At 46.5% G+C, this 19,802-nt stretch overlaps 1 protein-coding gene across 1 annotated transcript in view; it reads right to left on the reverse strand.

The window, feature by feature from the left end:
- The window catches only part of IFT43 (intraflagellar transport 43), a 46,248-nt gene that overhangs the window by 6,604 nt on the left and 19,842 nt on the right, over positions 1-19,802 (reverse strand). Inside the window, 2 exon segments of the mRNA XM_075030133.1 lie at positions 9,449-9,495; positions 10,012-10,044. Of these exon segments, the coding sequence (XP_074886234.1) occupies positions 9,449-9,495; positions 10,012-10,044 (80 nt within the window).

Genomic DNA, 19,802 nt, shown 5'->3' on the forward strand with positions numbered 1-19,802 from the left:
TGGCAGCTGAGAAGAAGGGGTAGCTTCAAAACCTGAAAACAAAAAATTATTCTATGCAGTCTAGCTCTAGGTTTTAAGGAGACGGGAAGGTTGCATTACTAAGCTGCATTTTGGAGAAGACAGCAGCTTCCATAGTCCTTAATATCAACCAATTTTAATCAAAACTGTAGGCAAATCTCAGAAGCAACATGAAAATACCACAGTTCAGCTGTTCTTCTCTGCTTTTCTGCAGACTTTGAAATCAGAACAAACTGATATGATACTAATAGTAAGAAACATTAAAATAAATTTGAGTTACTGGTAAAAAAATTTTAACAGGGGAACAAACTGAGTACAAACCATCTTACCAGCCTTGGTCCCAGCTGGCCTCTGAACAACATGCCACAAGGTACTGTAATCTATACCACCTCCCTCAACCAGTGTCCCCCTGACAGAACTCCTCTGAATCTCCATTTCATATGGCAGGTAACATTCCCAGAGTGAGTGCTCCTAAAAATGACACTCACTCTTCCCCTGAGAGTGAGTATCCTGCTTTCATTTTAGCTGAAGGGAGGGGAGAATAGGTAGAAACACATGTCAGGTAGTGTTTTAGAAGTAGAAGAAATGAATGTATGCAACAGAAGATGGAGGGAGGAACACAAAAACTCAGTGCATGCAGTGACCTTAAAGAGGAATGGATGAGGCTTCTTTTTATGGCTCAAAATGACTGAGAACAGAGTAATACAAAGCCTTTCCCCATAGATTTCTCAGCCCATAAAGAAACAAGATATTGCCTTTAGACACTGCTTATGGTAGAGGTGTGAAAAACCGAATAAGCACCAAATGCTAGATCACCAGTGCAAACTCCCCTCTATCTCCCAGGTGGTGGTGAACGAGAGTGAACAAAGAACAAAACCAAAATAAGTGTATCCATGCAGAAGTTATGGTTGGGTAGGAGACACCAGTACCAAATCTTGGCTTACAGGAGAGTTATAATATACCGCACCAAACTGATTGTCTCAGAACATCTATATGCCAGCATATAAGTAAGAATCGTATTTTTATTACAATAGCTAGACTGAGCTAGGTCTTACAAAAAAAGAGCTTCATGGCTAAGTTATGGCAAGACACCAACAGCATAAGGCAGAAGTGTGTAGATGGTAGGAGGAAAAGATGGAGGGGAAAGACTGAGGGTGACCCATGCTACATGCAGATAACCAAACAATAAACAAGAAACAGTGGCTTTTTAAGTCATGAACAAAGGAGGGCTTTATGTGTTCATATTAGAGTACATGCAGTAACCATCACCTTTTTTACCTCTTAGCAAATAACTTACTGACAGCTGAGGAAGATGACTACAGAAAGCAACAAACAGGAGGTGGAAGAACCTGCACAACCTTAATACCCATTTGCTCCTGCAGGTTGGTGACTTGCACTTCCCCTCCCAGGCAGAGCTCATAATTTGGTTTAGTAGCAACACCTGCAGGCTGGGTCCCTTAAAATCCTGCAAGCTCACAGTAAGATCTGGTCCTAGCTCCAAAGAACAAAGTTCTCTGTTAGATATGAGAGAGCCCATAAGTGTGGAGAGACAGAATCTGCTCAAGGTCAGGCAATAAATCAGTGGCAGAGCTGCATCTAGAAACCATGTCCCAGATTAGGCCTGCAGTTAGCAGTGTGGTTGCCACTTTCTCCCTGAGCTGCTTTAAGAGTGTCCCGAGCCAACACCCTGACACCCAAAAAAATGACTCCATCTCACATAGTTTGATTCACTTCCCCCAACTGGGTGAGTGTTTCAAAGGCCAGTTCAGAATGGACACTCTTGCGGTGGGGACGACATTGCCCTCCCTGTCCACACACCACCATATCCAGAGAACACAGAGAGGGTAGTGGCTTCTAGAGCTGGCAGTCTCTTGCCACTAAGCAGGCATAAGAATGAAACTAACTTTAGTTTAAGTTGCTTGCTCATAAAATGTAAAACTGAAATAATTACAATATCTCTGCTGCGGCAAAACTTTGTTTTACTGAATACTGTTACCTTCTGCATCACGTTTGGGGAATTTTAAACAGGCAAATGGAAGAAGGTCTGATTGAAGATGAAGTTAAGTGAAAGAAATTGGTCTCATTTAGCACATGACAGGATTCATCTGTGTTCCCAAGTCCACTGAGGTAGCATCATGGGCGTTTCATATTCATGAGCTGCTGCGACACTGTGTCCCCTCATTTACAAAGCACCGTGTTCAGCAAATTCTGTCCCTGTGGACACTCCTTGCATTTCATGGTCTTGTCAGAGAGACATCAAACACTTCAGTAACCAAATACCAGAAAATGGCTTTAATTAGCGCATCTCAACGCAATAAATAATTTTTCTCTCTAAGTGGAAAAATGGAGAATTAAAAAAAAAGAAAAGAAAAAAGTGGAAAGCAACAGGCAAAAAAAAAAATCTTCAAAAAACCATAAGGAACAAGGGACACAGACAGCTTCTGCTGAACACACAAACAAGCTTGAAGCCTCTTGCAAGCTTTCTCAGGAGACGAGCAGGCAAATGGAGAGGATAAAGAACATTTCTTTGGATGCTTGGACATGAATTTCACAGGGATGCCTTTCCCTGACTGGAATTGCCCTAGTAGTAGGCCAATACGGAACAGCGTACCTGCCTGATCAGCCAGCAGGGAGATGAAAACAGTAGAGTGAAAAGCAGGCAGTACCACAGCTGCTAGGGCACTGACTTAAAAGCTGAGACAAGAAGATAACCTGAGTGTCCCATGTCCCAAAGCACCCTTTTGAGAAAGAGAATAGTAACAGCAAAACCTGGCCAAGCTGATTGGAAAAGTCACCCAGTGAGCGGGTGCCAGAGGATTCATAGGATCTAGGGGAGGTCATGCAGCAGATTCAGTACTGACCCTCCAGCCTTGCCTTAAAAGATTATGCATTTGCCTTGCATCAGACAAAATAGTTTTTTCTTCTGCCACCAAGCTGTGATGATACTGTCAGCTAGATGTACAACTGGCTGGGAGGTTGGGTAGTCCGTGAGACACTCTAGTTGCTTCAATAGTGTTGTGCTTTCACAGACTGCTTGGCATGGCATGGCTTCTTCCTCACCTGAGAGCTTGCTGGGGACAGGCATCAGGCATATCTGCTATTTCACAAGGCTGCTACTGACACAAAGGCTCTGTCCAGTTTCAACCCCTGGGAAGAGTGAAGAGACAGGGCACAGAACAGCCTTGTCAGATGAGATGCTGGGCTCACTGCAGGGCTTCATCAGGCAATAATCCATAGCTTGTATTGTGCAAGAAGTAAGAGCAGACACTGATGGCTTTGAAGATGAGGAATCTCTTAATGCATAGGTTTGTTCACCAGCAGGAGATGGGAGAGACTGGAGGCCAGGCTCAGGACCTGGAGTCCACCGAATTCCTGAAGTTAGCAGCAGTTAGAGTGGTGACACACCTCCTAGGCTTACCAACAGCCCCGTGACAGAGCACTATGCCTGCCCTCCTTTTTGGTAACATCTGTTTTCCTCTTTTCAAAGGCTGTTTTGCAGTATTCCCCTGCTGAAACATACTGAGAAGGTGGTGGGGCAGCAGATGAGAAGGCATGAGTTGCCCAGGGAGGGTCTGGTGAACTCAGAAACACAAAACCGTCCTCAACAATGCTGGAGATGAGTGATTTTGCATTAGAGCATTACTGTGGCAGGGAAAGCAGCTTCTCAGGATGCTCCTGTGGAAGTATGTTCGGGAGCAGGCGTGTCTGATTCTATTTCATCCTCTTCATGTTACGCTGGAAAAACAAGACAAACTACATTTCTTTTATGCTAAATCCTTAGGTTTTTTTATTTTTTCTTATATATATTTATTAAAAAATGCCTCTTTGATCGTCAGCACCCATGACACTTCCACATCCAGCAACTCCTCAGAAGCCTCCCTCCCTCCACACAAGGCCACCGCTGCTGACAGCCAGCCGGGTTTGATCAGAGCCACTCAGAATCGGATTTTCATAAGACAGATGAGGAATCTTACTGCTGCTCCCTCTCATATCAGATGAGAAACTGAGGGGGAGGGGGGACGGGTCCTGAGGGAACAACACTACAATCAAGGGCTACGCGGTTCTCTCTCTGTCCCTCCACTGCTGCAATTTTCAAAGGAGTTTGCCTCAGGCAGTTTTAAATGATGGTGTCTCAATTCTGTAATCATCTTTCAAGAGCTTTTTCTTAAAGGGTATTTTAGGTAAACCTAGTCCGTCAACTACACTTATGGACTCAGCAATCACAGACCCAATATGACTGTGTATCTACCGTATCGCAGAATTTAGTGATGGAGGATGCTTACCCAGACCATCATTTTTAGCCCCCAACAAGCTGTGTCTGCTCCCTTGCAATTAAGCTGCCCACTGCCCCTTGGCCAGTGGTCTGCTGTTTCAAATAGGACTTCAGACATATCCCTTGGGACATATTCTCTGCTTCCCCCTGCCCACTGTGGCTGTCAGGAGGGAGCTTTCCTTGAACACCAGAGGCTCTAGATCACAATGCCAGCAGTCACTGGAGGAGTTCAAACTGGCCTGGACCAACAGCTCAGTGGAAACCATCAGGTTGGGCTGAGTCTGCCCTTCACTGACCTTGCATAGAGACTGGGGGTAGTGCATTAGGGGAGCAGCCAAGGGGAGGATTGTGGTGTGCTGACAGAGCCACACACAGAGTCACAGTGCAGAATCCCAGAAACTCAGCAGTCACTGTCACTCTTTGCCCCAGGCCCCTCTCTTTAGCCCGCTCACGCTACTTCCAAAACACCATGTTTTTCACTCCATCTCCATTTCACTGATGCTCAGAACTTTTCGTCCATTTAGCTCTCCCCAAACCACTCCACCACTGCCTCTTGAGCCTATGAAGTACCCGCTGGCCATCTCCCTGACTGTTCCTGCAAATTCTCCCCCCCCGGTCTTACCCTCATGCTCAGCCAATGCAGCTGTCCTTGCAGCTCACAGCCCCTGGAATCCACCAGCACTTGGTGTGTTCTGCAAAAACAGCAGCTCACCAGGGAAGTAACTGGCAAACTGTATAAGGAATGACAGAACAACAATAACCGACACTGCACTCTATTCTCAGCTCTGTTTGGAACAATTTCATCATTGGTGTGTATTCGCACGCAGCTCAAGAGGTGTTTGATATTTTATGGCTGTGATTTCCAGGTACCGGATATCCTGTGAGGGCTGTCTCCCACCTGACAGACAGACATCACTCCCCAGAAGGATGCGGGGACCATGGCATATGCCCAGTTCCTCTTCTGTTGTGCATTGAGCCTGGACTCCCACCCTGTTCAAATGCAAAGGAGCTGCTGGCATACACCAGAAGGGCAAGAAGTCCTTCTAGAGCTTTGACATTTTATAGAGAGGTCTAATCATCAGCTCTGCTTCCTTGAGGAGGCTTCCCAGCAGGCAGGAAGGGGTTTTGCCTTGAAGGCACAGATCTAGTGACTGTCTCCTGGCAGCTTTCCTCACCTGCAGGTCAGGTTTGGGTTGTCTGTGTAGCATAGTCAGGCTTTCATTTCAATCAGCTGTCTCTTTCACACACACTATCTGCTTTAAAATAACAAGCCGTTGTTCCTGCAGACAGAGAATCACACATCACATCCCAATCCTCCAATAAAAGCCCTGTTCTAGGAGCTATGCATCCCAAGGGTAGCAGAGAGCAGGGGGGAAGGGACTTCTGAAGATGGGGCAATAGTCTATGGGGGAGGGATAGCTGGGGGAGAGATTACAACCTTAGCTAAAACTAATAGAGTACCGAGGAGAAAAATCCAAGGGCAATATAGTGAGGAGACAGGCATCTGGGGAGGTGCAACTCAGCAGTGCAGAACTGGTGGACAAAAAAGGAACAACAAAGAAACTTTTAGCCAAAAGGACAAAGCAGTTTGCTGATGAGGATGGGGAGGGATGACAGCATTTCTCACCCCAACAGGAAACAGCCCTTTGTAGCTGCACATCAGAAAGAGACACACAAGCAGAGTAAAGCCAAATGAAATACCCAAGCAAAGTTGAAGCAGAGACTCTACTGCCCTGCTGGAGAAAAGAGCAAAGGGAGTGGAAAGCCCTTCAATGTGAACTTTGTTGTTCTGTCTTCCCTTCCACCTCATGACAAAGAATAGTCTGCACTTGGGAGAAGCTCTTGGCTGCTACAGAAAAGGAAGCAGTGCTCTGCAGATAGCACTTTTTAAATTCCACTGATAGTCTCACATCTACCATCTCATGCAGTTTCCTTGCCATACAGAGCTCGGTCACTGCTGCCCATTTCCCCTGTTGACATGGACAGAAAATTGAGCAATTACCCTTAAACTCCTCTCTCTCAGATTGCCCAGATTGCTACATACACAGCATTAAGCCCCCAATTGCCCCTGGCCAAAAGTGACTCAACTAGGCCTGTCCTTTAGGAATTAAACACTTTTGTGTTGCTTGTGAAGGTTTATTATTCCTCCAGTTGTGATGCATTAAATCCTGCTAAAGCAGGTTTCCCACCATGCAGAGAACCTGTGTGTGTGTGTGTGTGTCCCCACAAGGTTCAGCTGGACACACATCCACCTATCAAAGGTGCATTACCCATTTGCTATGCCTGTGTACTAGCATGTACCAGTGAGTGTTCAGGAGGATGCACACCAAACTCACAGCGGGTGCTGTAGGAAACCCCAATATCCATCAGCTAGACACTCCAGAGCTATTTCTGAAGAGGCACTGCACTTTTTCAAAATAGTCTTTCTTTCCAGCCTGGAGTTTTACAGGAACAAATGGTGCTTTTAGTCAAACACAAGTCTTTGCTTTCCTATAACTCAAAACTGGCTCCTCTTCAAAGTGGCTCTCTTGTCCTGGACTAGCCTCCATGAAGAAGAAATACGGATTAGAGAAAATGAATTCTGAGCACAACCTGAGCCAAGGTGCTTCACTGCTAGTATTTCAACAGTTTGAATTGCACAGTATGGATGACTTGCACCATCTGGGTTTCCCTGTGCAACTGTAAGGAATGGATGAAATTGCAGATAGTTCCATGCATGTCCCTGTCTGGTCCACCCCCTTACAATCTCCCATATTACTTCAGTCTTTCCATACAGCCTGAGAAGCGACTGTCCTTCTGTCCCAAACTCCCATTGATATGAGGAATCAGATGCTATTTCATGGATGGGGTGAATGGCCAGGAGCAGTGAGAGAAATCTACTTTTATTTCTGAAACTACAAGGCATATCAAGCCCAAAAGTCTCTACTTGGCTGTACAACATTCCCTCCATTCTCCACATGCCAAACTGGGGTCTCTCCAGGCCCTATGCTTTTTCAACACTTTCTCCAACAGACTCCAAATTCTGAGCCTCTGCGTGTTAGTGATGGATAAATTATCATAACTGAGTACATTTCAAATACACAAGAATACCTTTTTAAGGGCATATAGTTTTTCCCTTCATTCTTTTAATGAAAAGGTTGGATGGGGGACAAACAATGTTAATGGAATGGTACAGCTCAGCTTTCTAATAGGTTAAAGAAAGGCGATTCAAATGTATTGGTTGACAGCAGCAATCATTACGCAACTGTGCCTGTTCATATTAAGGTGTACAAGCTAACACATTATGCAGCACAAAATAACCGTGACCCATCCTTGGGGATCCATACACCAATGTCTTGATTTTTGTACGTTTAGAATCTGAGCTTTACTGTTACAGTTAAGGACACAAGCCCAAGTGCAGTTCTGTGCAAAGGGGATGCTGATACGGCTCAACTTACTACACAGCCACAGCATGCTACTCCCTGCCTTCTACACTGGGCAGTTATTTGTATCTCTGCTTATTCAAAAAAGTAATTTTATTTAGGTTCTGGCATTTGTTTATATGTCATTTTTCTCCACTGCAGTTGCTGAGCCCACATGGAAAACTCCTGTCCCAGAATAACTTGCTTAATGTCCCTGTAGAAATAGGACCACAAGCATGCAATGCACTGATCCATTTAGAGATTTTCCACATGGAAATTAGATCCACAACCCAGTGTATTTGACTGTACCAGAAACTGCCTGGGTAGGAACGGATTAGTGGGATCTTTCTTCTAACACACAGATTTAATCCAAAACTGAACTCTGGTTTGCAAACAATCCAAATTCAACTGTTAACCATAGGTTAGGCACAGATAAATAAGTGAAGTGTATTAGGACTTGCCATGTCTTCATACCACATTCTGCATCAATTCTATTCTGTATTTATTACCCAAGGTCTTAGAGCACTAAAAGTCACATGCTGCAAACATGTGGCAAGCATTTTTATGGCTGGTTAGCAAAGACAGTTATTATACTCTGAATACAAGACCAAGGTTCAACAAGAAGGACAGCACGTATGCAAACACTCAAAGAGCTGTTCAGAACAGTCTACCAGCCTCAGTGACATACGCTGAAATTTAAGAAGCCCAAGAAACTTCCCAGGGGGAAAATTAAGTCTGTTCTGAAGATGCCAATGCTATAAAGGTGCCACTTCTGGCAGTCATATGTTGCAATGCTTAATCTGTCTGGAAAACCCAAATAAGTCTTCTTTTAATCTCATTAACCATACTGATGTCTGATCCTTTGTGACTCCTGGTAATTCTTCTGATGCTTGGTGATATTTTACAGATGCAACTTTTTATACACTGTATAAAATTTATACACTGTATAAAATTCTTAGCCCTTGAAAACTGAGGTAGCTCCTAGAGACTCTAATGAACTTCTATGCTCCCCATAGTTCTCTAGTGCTTGTCTCAAAATCCATAGTGTGGATTTTTCCTGAGATTTCTCTTGGCTCATCCAGTCCTAGAAGTGCAGGTGATACACACTATCAAGAAAACTAGTGCTAAGTCAGGAGTCCAGTAGACTTCACAGCAGCCTGTAGAGGGTTGGGATGGGATTACCCACCAGTGCCTATGTTTTGCTTATGATCTATGATCCTGGATTAGGCAAGTGGATTTTTTAAATTGCCCCATGACAGAGACCCAAGGAGAGCAGTGCAGGCACTTGTCCTGATGGGAACAAGACAGGGATGTTATCATAAAACGTAAGAGGGACTTTAAGTAGAGCATACTATCACCTAAACTAGGGGACAGCAGTGATTTCTTTCCCTGCTCTTAACCTTTTATTGCTCTTTTAGCTCTCTTTTTGCCCCAGTCCACTATTCTCCATGTGGAGGTAATCACAGAGAAAAGTGTGTTCTCGACACGTTCCTTCTTCCCAAAGGTGCTTTATCGTTCTGTGTTAATGAAGAGCCAGAGTTAGACTACAGGTTCACTTCCTCATCCTCCTCTTCATCTCCTTTGCGCTCTCTCTCTCTTTCAGCAGCTGGGGAGATTTAAGCAGCTCCTGCATTTGTCTACCCCCAGGGTGGTTCATTTCCTTGCAATTTCTTACAAGATGCCTCTCCTCACTTTACTGGAGAATCCCCAGATGTGCATGAAGGCACTTCTTGCAGTCAAGTAGGTGATACCTTACCTCCTCCATCATCTGATGCCTCCAGGCTCTGCTGTCTGAGACGATGGCTGCAGCAAAACACAAGGAAGAAAGAATTTCAATTGCAAGCCCAGAAAAGCATCTTGCTGTGTCCCCTTCCTCCCCACAAGCCTCATGGCCTGTCAGTGGCAGAGTTCCCATCCCAGGTATGCTTAGCCTGCAGACTGACCTCCTTCCATACCCCTCATTGCTGGACTCAGCAGAAATCTCAGCTTAGAGTGCTTAAGCAAGATGCCTTGTACCTGAGACAAACCCCTAGGCTGCAGACTGCAGGGCCTGGGGTGGGTCTGGGAGGAAAGCAGATGCTTTCTACTTTTCCTTCTTTCTGTCATATGGGACAGAGCCATCACCTACTCCATATCTAGGGAACTACAGAGTGACCAGCCTTGCACCATCCCAGGACACATGACATGAATTCATCCTAGGCTCTGCACCCTTCCCAAGTTCCAGATCGTGGTGTACTGGTGCTTTGAGTAGCATGTCCCTACTCCATGAGATCAGATGTAAAAGTCATGGAAGAAGTCTCAGCAACAACGGGAACTTACTCTTCTACTTCTTCTGCATGCTTTCTTCCTGACCTGCAAGACAAGGAAAGGCTTACGCTTAGAAAAGGCTAGAAAAAATTAAAAAACTGCACTGTTCCCTTTATCACTGTTATTGTGCAAAACAGTTCCTACACCAGATCCGATATAACACATTGCACCTTTGAAAAGTTCTGAGTGACCATTAAACCAGTGTATCAAAAAGTCCCTGAGTGCATCAGATTGAAGCAGAACTATTTGGGTCCAAAAAGACAGCCATGCCCAGATACAGCAAGAGCCATAGTCCCTGGTTTTTTAGCTTCTCAGATACTTTTTCATCCCCTCTGCTATCAGCTGCAGGTAAAGTTTGCCTTACCTGAGTAGAGAGGTCAGCACATTAAGGACTGAAGAAGATGCTATACTTTGTCTACCTATCCCTGAGAGATCAACAGGTCCTTCCTCCCCCTGGTCATGCATAAAGATTATCTGGTTGCCTTTGTAGGTTAGGAGCCCCATCTGAGCTGGCCAAGTTCAGGTGAGACATGCTGTTGCTGCAGTAAATCAGGGTTGATCTGGCTGAGTTAACAGGAGTTCATAATAATAATGTGGGGGGGAGGCACTGGCAAATGGCAGCTCCCTTGCTCTCCACCCCAGCAAGCCCAGAAGTAATTCAGTCCCGATTAGGGACGCTTGTTCAATATTCAAAATGTAAAACATGGAGGTTGCTGAACCAGCACTTTGAAAAGTTAATTAAATGCCAGGTTTCTTTTTAGCAGATACTCCATCACTTGCTGATTGCTTTGGCCATTTTGCAGAGTGAAGTTTCATCTCTATGCGTTGGGAATAAATATTCTCCCCTCCCTTGAAGTCAGGGTGTCATGACAAAGAATACATGGGCCTCTCCCCTACCACATGCACTATCCCAGGACACAGGAAGATGTAAGAGAAGTTGCTTCATTGCCTTGCACTGCTCCTGTCAAAGCACTTCCATGAGATGTGACAGGCCTCTCCTCATCTGCTCTCTGTTCTAGCAGGTTATGGTCCTCATCTAGCTCTCCTGTGCATAACCTAATCTTCTAAGAGGCAGGGCACATCTGAGCCCAGTAATATCCACTGCTATAATCAGAACTGCAGCTGTGTAGGTGACATCTGCATCTGGGCTTTCAGCTATATCTGCACACTTCTGTTCATCAGAAGAGGCAGAAGTGCAATGCAGCTGGGGAATTTAGGAAAGAGCTGTTCCAGTGAGGAGCAATTGTCCAGCTCCGACCTTCTCCGCAGTGGTAGTGCAAAGCACTTTTTGTGAACCCCCTGATACTATGGAGAAAGAAAGGGATGGCTTCGGAGAGCTCACCCCCAGCTCTCACTAGAGTTTAGAATCTGACAAGACAGAGATGGAAAGATGATGCAAGATTTATCCTATTTTATCTCTCCCTTCTGCCTTCAAAGAACTGCTTCCCACACCCTGTCTTCAGAGCCTTGCCCTCACTGAGCTGAAACATCCCAAATGATGGCATTGCATGGCATTGCACAGCCTTGCACAGTGAGATTATTCCCTGGAGGTTCAATCTAACCTCTTCTTAGCATGATCCCATTACTCTTGATAATTGTCCAGCCCCAAATAACACTCTATTCCTCAGTACTCACACTCCTTACATCTTTACTCATCTCCTATCCCCAGGCAGGAGTGAAACACTCCACATGTTTATACTTCCCAGGAGAGGGTCACTCCTGCTATCCCTGTAAGCAATTTCTGTTTCTTTTTCCTGAGCTCCCTGTCATGACAGGTATCCAGGTGGCCCACAGGGAAGGCAGTCATATTTTAGTCCTAGAGGAAGAGACTGCTTCACTCATATTCCAAGACTTAAATCTTTTTCAACTTTTCCTTGTTACGCTAGGAAAGGACTTATTTAGGGCAATAAGCAAATACTTCATTATGAGATAGCTGCACTAGATTGGAAAAAAATAGTAATTTGGGGAACAAATTCATAAACTGGGAGGAGAGAATAGTACTGACCCCTTTAATCCCAGAGCCCAGGTGTTAGAACACTCTCCTGTCAAACAAGACAGTTCCCTCCTCTCTCTAAGGCAAGCTAAAGCCCCACGGTCAGCCCCCCCAGGAGAACACCCTTGTCCCTATGCCACAGGGTCCAAAGGTGGCAGTTGGTGATGCCAGTCTCTCATGCCAACAGTACTGTGATTTATATGGAGCATTTAAATACCAATGGCACTAGAGCAGGAGCTAGAAATGACTGTTGTTCTGTTTAGGTGAGGCATCTGCTTCCAGTCACCTGTACTAGACATGTCCATTAATATATGATTTGGAATAGCATTATTTGATGAAACTGGCATTTCAAACCAGCTGATAAGCTCACACGCAGAAATATAGTATGAAACTTCTGGGGCACAGGAAGGAATTGCATGTTTTACACTCTTTGTGGCCTTAATGATTGAGCTATTAGGTAAAGAAGATACCAACCAGCCTACTATTTCCTTTCTTTTTTCATGAGGCTTCCTTTAATTTTGTTTGATGTCAAATTACTTCTTCATTCCTTGTTTCAGATTGGAAAAAAAAATTCACAAAATATTTTTGGTTTGTTCCTGATTAATCTTTTGCTTTTTCCGTCCAATCGCATTACCTAAATGTACCTAACAAAGTGACCCTGAGAGAAAAGACAAGCTTTGCCTTGTGCCCTAAGGTTAGAAACCTTCAAGGCAGTAAGCTAAGTCATTAATGGATCCTCAAAAGGTGCCCTACCTCCAACCCTGTCCATTCCATAAGCTTAGCCGAGGGCTAAGCTATAGATGGAGATACTATTCCTGCAGAACCAGTCACCTGCCTGCCTCTTTGCCCTCCAGGTGCTATGGGAAGCCCCACAGGCATTCTCCATAAAGTTCTCACACTGCTTTAAGCATTGTGGAGTACCCCTTTCTGAGAACTGGCTCAGCTTATCAATGCCAATTGCCACACGTTGAGACCAATATTTCATCCTTCAGGAATATCAGGCCTGGGTACACATCATCCTCTTCATTCACCACATGGGCAAAGCTCTCTAGAGTGAAAGCAGACATGGAAGAAACCAGACTTAAGCCAGCATAGACAGATTTCCTACTCTTTTCTTATGATCTCAGCAACAAGAAGTGCACTGCTCTGGTTTGTCTGCTCCAGCAGGAGGCACAGCCCAGGGAGGGTAGCAACAAGTGTCTACAAAATGAGCAACTGTGTATGAACTATAGATACACCCATTCAGGGTGTAAGGGCAAACAAGACAATACATTCCTGGCAGCAGTGCTCAGAAATGCATTCAGTCTGCTGTATTATACACCAGCCACCCCCAGTTTTTGTGAGACAGCGATACCTCTGTCTCTTTCATTTCTTCTGACAAGCCCATTGCATCTGGAGGGCCAAAGAACATGGTCCAAGCCTGTCACCTGGACAGCTCCTTTTAAACACCCTTTCCCTGCAAGGCTGCCTGTGCTCCCAAACGTAACCAAAATCCCAGAATATTCCCTCTGGCTTTGGCCAGCTGCTGACCCCCTCTCTATTTCAGGGTGTTGAACAGCTGAGAAACTGGCCAGAAGACCCCGACAGACCCCATGTAACCCCCATGTTATATAACTCCCAGTACAGAATACCTATTTCTCTCCTGGCTGTATCCTGGGGCAGAGGATATAGATCTGATCTTGCTCGAGTGTTATCTTTGTTCAGTTCTGGCCAGCAGGAATCCTCCCTCCACACTAATGAGAGGGGGTTAAACCTCAAAACTGAGTCTTTCCCCCCCACACCCCTAATGTACAGCCGAGCTGCCTTGGAGCTGCCTGCAACTTCTGTGCTGAAGGGTGAAAGGCAGTTCTAATGTAGACATCATCTCTGTTAAACTGTTTCTTTCTCATTTAATGGACTACCACGGAGATCTAAATGGAGATAAAGTAGCAGGGCTCAGAGAACAGCCAGGATGCTATCTTTATGCAGCATGACAATGTGCAGTGGTTAATTAGACACCGTTAACCTATTTTAGCAGGGGACATAACTGGGATGAATGGGGGGAAACGTCCTTGAAATCCTTTAACGTCCACAGCTCATGAGAGCTGCAGACACACTTACATCCTGCACCGAGCCGCAGCCAGGTGCCGGGAGGCCAGCGTGCAAGATCCGAGGCCCTCTTCTGCGCTCCCAGGGAGGTGCGAGGGCGGGCAACCCAGCTGAGGCAAAGGGAAGCAATTACGGCGGCTTGTTAAAACGAACATCGAGGCGGCTGGACAGGAATGCCCCGTCCGGCGCGGCGGGGGGCGGCAGCCGAGGACGAGCGAGGGCTTGGGGCGCGGGCAGCCCCCTCGGCCCGCCCGGTTGCCCTCCGCCCGGGCGGGCAGCCTCTCGCTGCCGGCCGCTTTGCTCCCCCCCCGGCCCTCCGGCACCCCGGCGCAGCGCCCGCCCCGCCGCCGAGGGGGTCGGTGCCGGGGAGCCGGTGCCGGGGAGCCGGCGCGGCTCCGGGCGGCGGGGCGGGCCCCGAGGCGGCCGCGCTCCCCGGGGGCCGGCCCGCCCGCCGGCGCCGCGGCATTGCCGGGCCGCGGCCGCCCTCTGCCGGGCCCCGGCGGCGCGGCGCCCGGCCCGGGCTCCCCGCGGAGGCTGCAGGTCCCCGGGCCGGGCCGCCGGGCCGCGGCCGAGCGAGGCGGGAGGCCAGCCGCGGGGCTTCGACGTGACTGCCTGCGGGCGGTCACACCGGCTATCTGCAGGGGCTGCGGCTGTGCCCGGGAGGGCGGGGCGCCCCGCAGGAGCGCTGGGGCCACAAGTCGAGATCGAAGCGTGTTCGGGGCGTTTTACAGGGCCCCGGCAGCGGGGGGAGGATTTCATCTGCCCGCGGGTTAGCGTTATTTCCTGGCACGTCTCAGCCACTTCTCTTTATGACTCACGTGGAACCAGAAAGCTGCTTCGAGCTGCCCTCTTGCTACAAGAATGAAAGGGAAGAAAAGGGAACGTCCTGATGTTCAGAGATACATTTTGTTTTGAGAGAGCAGGGCGATCAAAGCGAGAGCTGAGAGATGGGTTGCGTGCGCAGGAAGCTAGTCACTGGCCGGCGTTCTGCCTCTGCGCTTCCATCCAAAACCGTACCCACCCCAACGCCGAAGGCTTGGCTCAGCCCGCAGGGAGACATGAAGCCTTTTGCCTCTAGGGCACAGACTGTAGTTCAGGTCTAGGCCTGAGGGAGGAGGGGGAAAAAAAAGATTAAAAAGGACGTTGTACTCTCTTGCTCAAGTATTTTTTTAATGCCCATCACCACAGTGAGTGGGTGGAGAGCTAAGAGTTGCAGCTTGTTCAATAGCCTAAGGCACAACTAAGTTACACATCCAATCTGACGCACAAGTGCTAACTGATCGGTTCTCCCAGCTCTCCAAGTGTGGGTCTTGGTCGCTGCTTCTTTGCTGAGGCACACGGGGAGAAAATCACTTATCGAAGCTGTATGTAAACTAGAACTGCAGCCCGTGCTGGAAAGCACTACCACAAGGTGTCTTCTCAGCTATCCCGTTGCACCTTCCTTGGGGCTCCGATCAGTTGTTTAAGTTTCCACCCCCTCTCCCTGGACTGTGGCAGCCTGGAAAAGCCAGATTTGCCTTGATTAAATCACAGAGTCCAATCTTCACATCTCCTAAAATCAAGGCAAGTTTTGCCATTGATTTCAGCAGAGTGAGGACTACTATGAGCCTTTATTTCTATCATAGGATGTCACCTCACAGCCCTCTACTTCCAAGCCCTGGGGCACATGGCTATCTATATCTCTACAACGGGGTTTTGGGCAGACACACATTGTTTTAAATGGTAATGGTCCCCCATCCATTTTCTGGCCCCTCACAGGCTCCCTGGGCTGCCCGGACCACATGTTGAACACACTGCCCTGGAGCACAGCACTGGAGGAAGAAGGATGCAGCGATGAGCAGGCATGCTCTGTGGGACGGGATCTGATCAACACTGCGGCTAGCTGGCTCCAGCTGAAATAAGGCTTGTGAGGCAGTAATCAATCTCTAGCAGAAGTGTTGTTTCTCCTCGTGTCCTAATAGGTGGGCTTGCTTAGCAGAAACAACAAAGGAGGAAAGCTCTGGCAAGTGGGACTTTAGGAACTGGCACGAAAGAACAAGCTGACAGAGTTCACGGGGGTCATTGAACCTCAGCCTACTCAGTGCATTGTCCAGTAACAGATGTTCCCAGGGTTCCCCTACTCGCTCACTGCTAGAGAGCTGACCAGCAGAGCCGTTCAGAGCTGCCACTGAGCAACAGAAAAAACAACAACACTCAATACGAATTCCTGCTGTGTGGGAAAACAGCGCTGCAGTTTCTAGAGGTATTCACCACACATCTTCAGTCCCTGAGAACAGGGACTCCCATCCAAGTGATCACATTTTTGGTCTCCAACAAGCACCAGGGCCAACTCACACCAAACGGCTCTTGAGGTTACAGGAGCATTTCAGTTTCCATTTAAAGGGAAAAGCACACTTCTGATCCTCATGGTTACACAGAATAACTGACTGCTAAAGGAGTCAGAACCAGAATGCAAAGAAAAAGTACCTACGGTTGTTTGTTTTTTTCAAATCCCACAACAGAGAACAAACTTGCGATTCTGAAGTACCAGGCTGAAGACTTCTTTCTTGTTATTTGCCTTACCGAAAACATTTAAATGAAAAATACTAGGAAGAGCTAGGTGTTTATTACTGAACGGCACCTTGTGCTGTCATCTGAGAGCAACAGCTTCTGAAAGAAGATATTTTAAGAACTTGGATTAAGAACTTGAGAATAGTAGAGGGGTTATATGGGAAGGGGGACTGGGGGAGGGGGAAATAGGGCCAAGCACGTGGATCAGGTCGTTGTAGGTCTCTTTCCACAGGTAAACTGCATTAAGCTAGACTTCACAGCCAATTTAGAGGTGACCTACAAAGGCCAGACAAGTTTTTAGCCTTGGGTTTGATAGATACCAGAGGGTTGCAAACTGCATGTGTTCTTCAACAGTGTTTTGCTTTTTTAAACTAGAAATATTTGGAACAGCAAGAATAGTATCCCCTGAATTTGCTGGTAAATTCCTTGGAGATGCAGAGAACTAAAGAAGGAAGATGCTTTGGCCTCAGTCAAAAAAAATCAAAGAGACTTCACCCTGAGCACACTCTGCCACCTCAGCAGCTTACATGGACTGTTACCAAAAATGTCATACTCTTGTTCCATTTTTGTCATGCAGGCTTCATTTTCTAGGGGAGCAAGATGCTACAATCCTACTAGTTCTTCCATTGCCCAGTATCTTTCAGGAAAAAGAAGTCAAAGAAAACTTCACTAACAGAAAAAATAAACAGAAATCTAGCTTAGAAAAAAAAAGGAAAAAGAAAGAAGAAAAAAAGAAAAAGGGAAATTAAAAAAAAAAAAAAAAAGGAAATTATTAAAAAAAAAGAAAAAAGGGGGGAAAAAGGCCATCTCTTTTTCCAGGCTCCTCTGGGCACTGCAAAGACACAGGAATGGGCACAAGTCTAGCATTTTCCCTTTGCAGAAAACCCTTGCAAGTCACACTAAGCAGGATTAAAAGGAAAAAAATCCCCCATCACAGCCATGGTACTGAGAGATTCTCAGGTGACTCTTCTGTCTCTTAGGGACTTTCCTTTTTCTGCCAGTTATTTTTACTGAGTCTAAACAGAAACACCAAGGAGAGCTCACCCCAGCAATGACATGGAGGGACAAGAGGACAAGAGCCTGTTAGCATTCCTGGAACATCCAGCCTATGAAAAAAAAAAAAAGAAAGAAAAAAGAAAAAGGGGGGGGGGGGAGAGGAAAAAGCCCACCCTGGGCCTGCACATTGCAGCTTACCGCCATCTTGATGTCCTTGATGCGTGCCGATGGCATGGAGGCGGCTGGCACCAGATCAGCCCAAGAGAAGGAATGAGAGGCCAATGGAGATTTATGTGAGGAGAGTGAGATGGACAAGGTAAAATTGTCAGGAGGAGTTGTTAGAAAGTAAAATATATTGTGACAATTCCACTCCTGCCGTTCATCAATAAACTGACAGATCATTTAGTGTCAATTAGGAGTGATAGATGGACAAGTCCCCATGATCCTGGGCCAAAATTAATGGCTGGGAGGGAGAGGGTGATTGAAAATGACGGCTGACATTGAGAGGAAAGTCCTGAAGGTCCCCAAGGGGCCATTACTTGCCTCATTCCCTTGCAGATCAATGCAGGGACAAACCCAAAAACAGACACTTCAAGACAAAACTTAATCAGACTTCCTTTTCTTTCTTCTCCTTCTAAGTTGTGCCCCCTGACTTGGCAGCCTTGATCCTTTGTGCCTATACTCTTCACATCATTGAGGACATCCACAGATGGCTGCAAGATGCAGAGTGAGGCTGCCATCTTCCCCACAGCCAGGAGCCTGGCTCCATTCCTAACATGGCAGTGTCACAGGGAAGCCCAGCCTGAGATTTACCTCAACACTGCCGGACTGGGAGTAGAGGGCAGAAGCAATGACGCCAACTTCCCCCTACCATGTCAGATAGAGAAACTCATGAGCACTTTACTACTCCCACTTGCAAGACAGGGATGGCTAGAGGTTCTATAAACCAGGCACTCTCTGGGGTCATTTCGTATAGATACAACGGAGGATAGTTTAAGCCCATATTTTTGAAACAGGAGGTTTTTAACTTTACTTACCTCTAGAGACCTTGAATCATAAAACCCCTTAATCTCTTAAATAACTTTCCTCCAGCTCCAGGGTGCAATCTCACCATTGCCCACCCTCCAGAGCACTAAATGATATCTACACAGAGGATGGGTTACCCTGCTCTAAAGGTCACCCCAACTGCATTCCCCTCCTTCCTACAGGCCCTTAATATTCACCTTCTTGTTAAATGCATTCCTGGACACAGTACCACCACTTCTGTTCCAAAATACTTCAGCGTGGTCATTCTCCTAAACAAGCCTTGATTATTCCAACTCTGCATGACCTATCAGTCAGAAAGGAGAAATTTCAGTTGTAGCTGGAGCACCTGTTGCTAAACTGCCACGATGCCTGTAGAAGAAAGGAGGTACATGTGCAGGCACTGGAAGGCACTTCCTACTGAAAACAGCATTTGCGTTTGCTTGCAGGGCCACCTGAAATGAGCTGTGTTTATTCCACAACAACCTTAGCTGCTGCCTCCAGAACTGTATGAATTTTAAAGGGCTGACTGCAAGACCAAAGGGATCAAGGACCCAAGTAAACTGGAAGTATCCCAAGAAGCAAGGAAATAAAGATGATAATAATAGGGAAAAAAAATGGATGAAGTTCTGTAAGGAAAGTCAGAGAGATGAGATCAGCAGAAGCTGGAATTAAATGGATCCTGGAAGCACCTCTCCTTTGTCAAATCCTCACCAGTATGAAAAAGTAAGTTCCCTCTTCCCATTGGCAAGCGCTTTGTGTTTCTTCCTTCTGATGCATGAGATAACCTGACAATAAACCTCTGCTTTGCTTGTCACAAGTGTCAACACTGATGTCATTAAGGACATCAGCACAGCGTTCAGAATGGCACTTGGGCTCCATCCAGTGGTTAGAGAGCTGCTTCTGTAGCAAAACCAGCCGTAATTACTGTTATTTATGTAATCTCAGCAGGGTACTAGGCCCCAGGTGGCTGCCTAAGTTCTTGGCTGGTCCCCTTTCCTCTAATACTGGGGCTAGAACGTTGCTGGGGCAGCAATGGGACTGCTTCTTCTCATAGAGAGTGATTCTTCTCTCTTGACTACAAATTTAAATAAATACAGCAGATTCAGGTGCAGAGACCCATATCGGTAAGGAAAAAAGATTCTTCTCTCAC

The sequence above is a fragment of the Buteo buteo genome, chromosome 6, assembly GCF_964188355.1.
Source record: "Buteo buteo chromosome 6, bButBut1.hap1.1, whole genome shotgun sequence".
Taxonomy (NCBI): domain Eukaryota; kingdom Metazoa; phylum Chordata; class Aves; order Accipitriformes; family Accipitridae; genus Buteo; species Buteo buteo.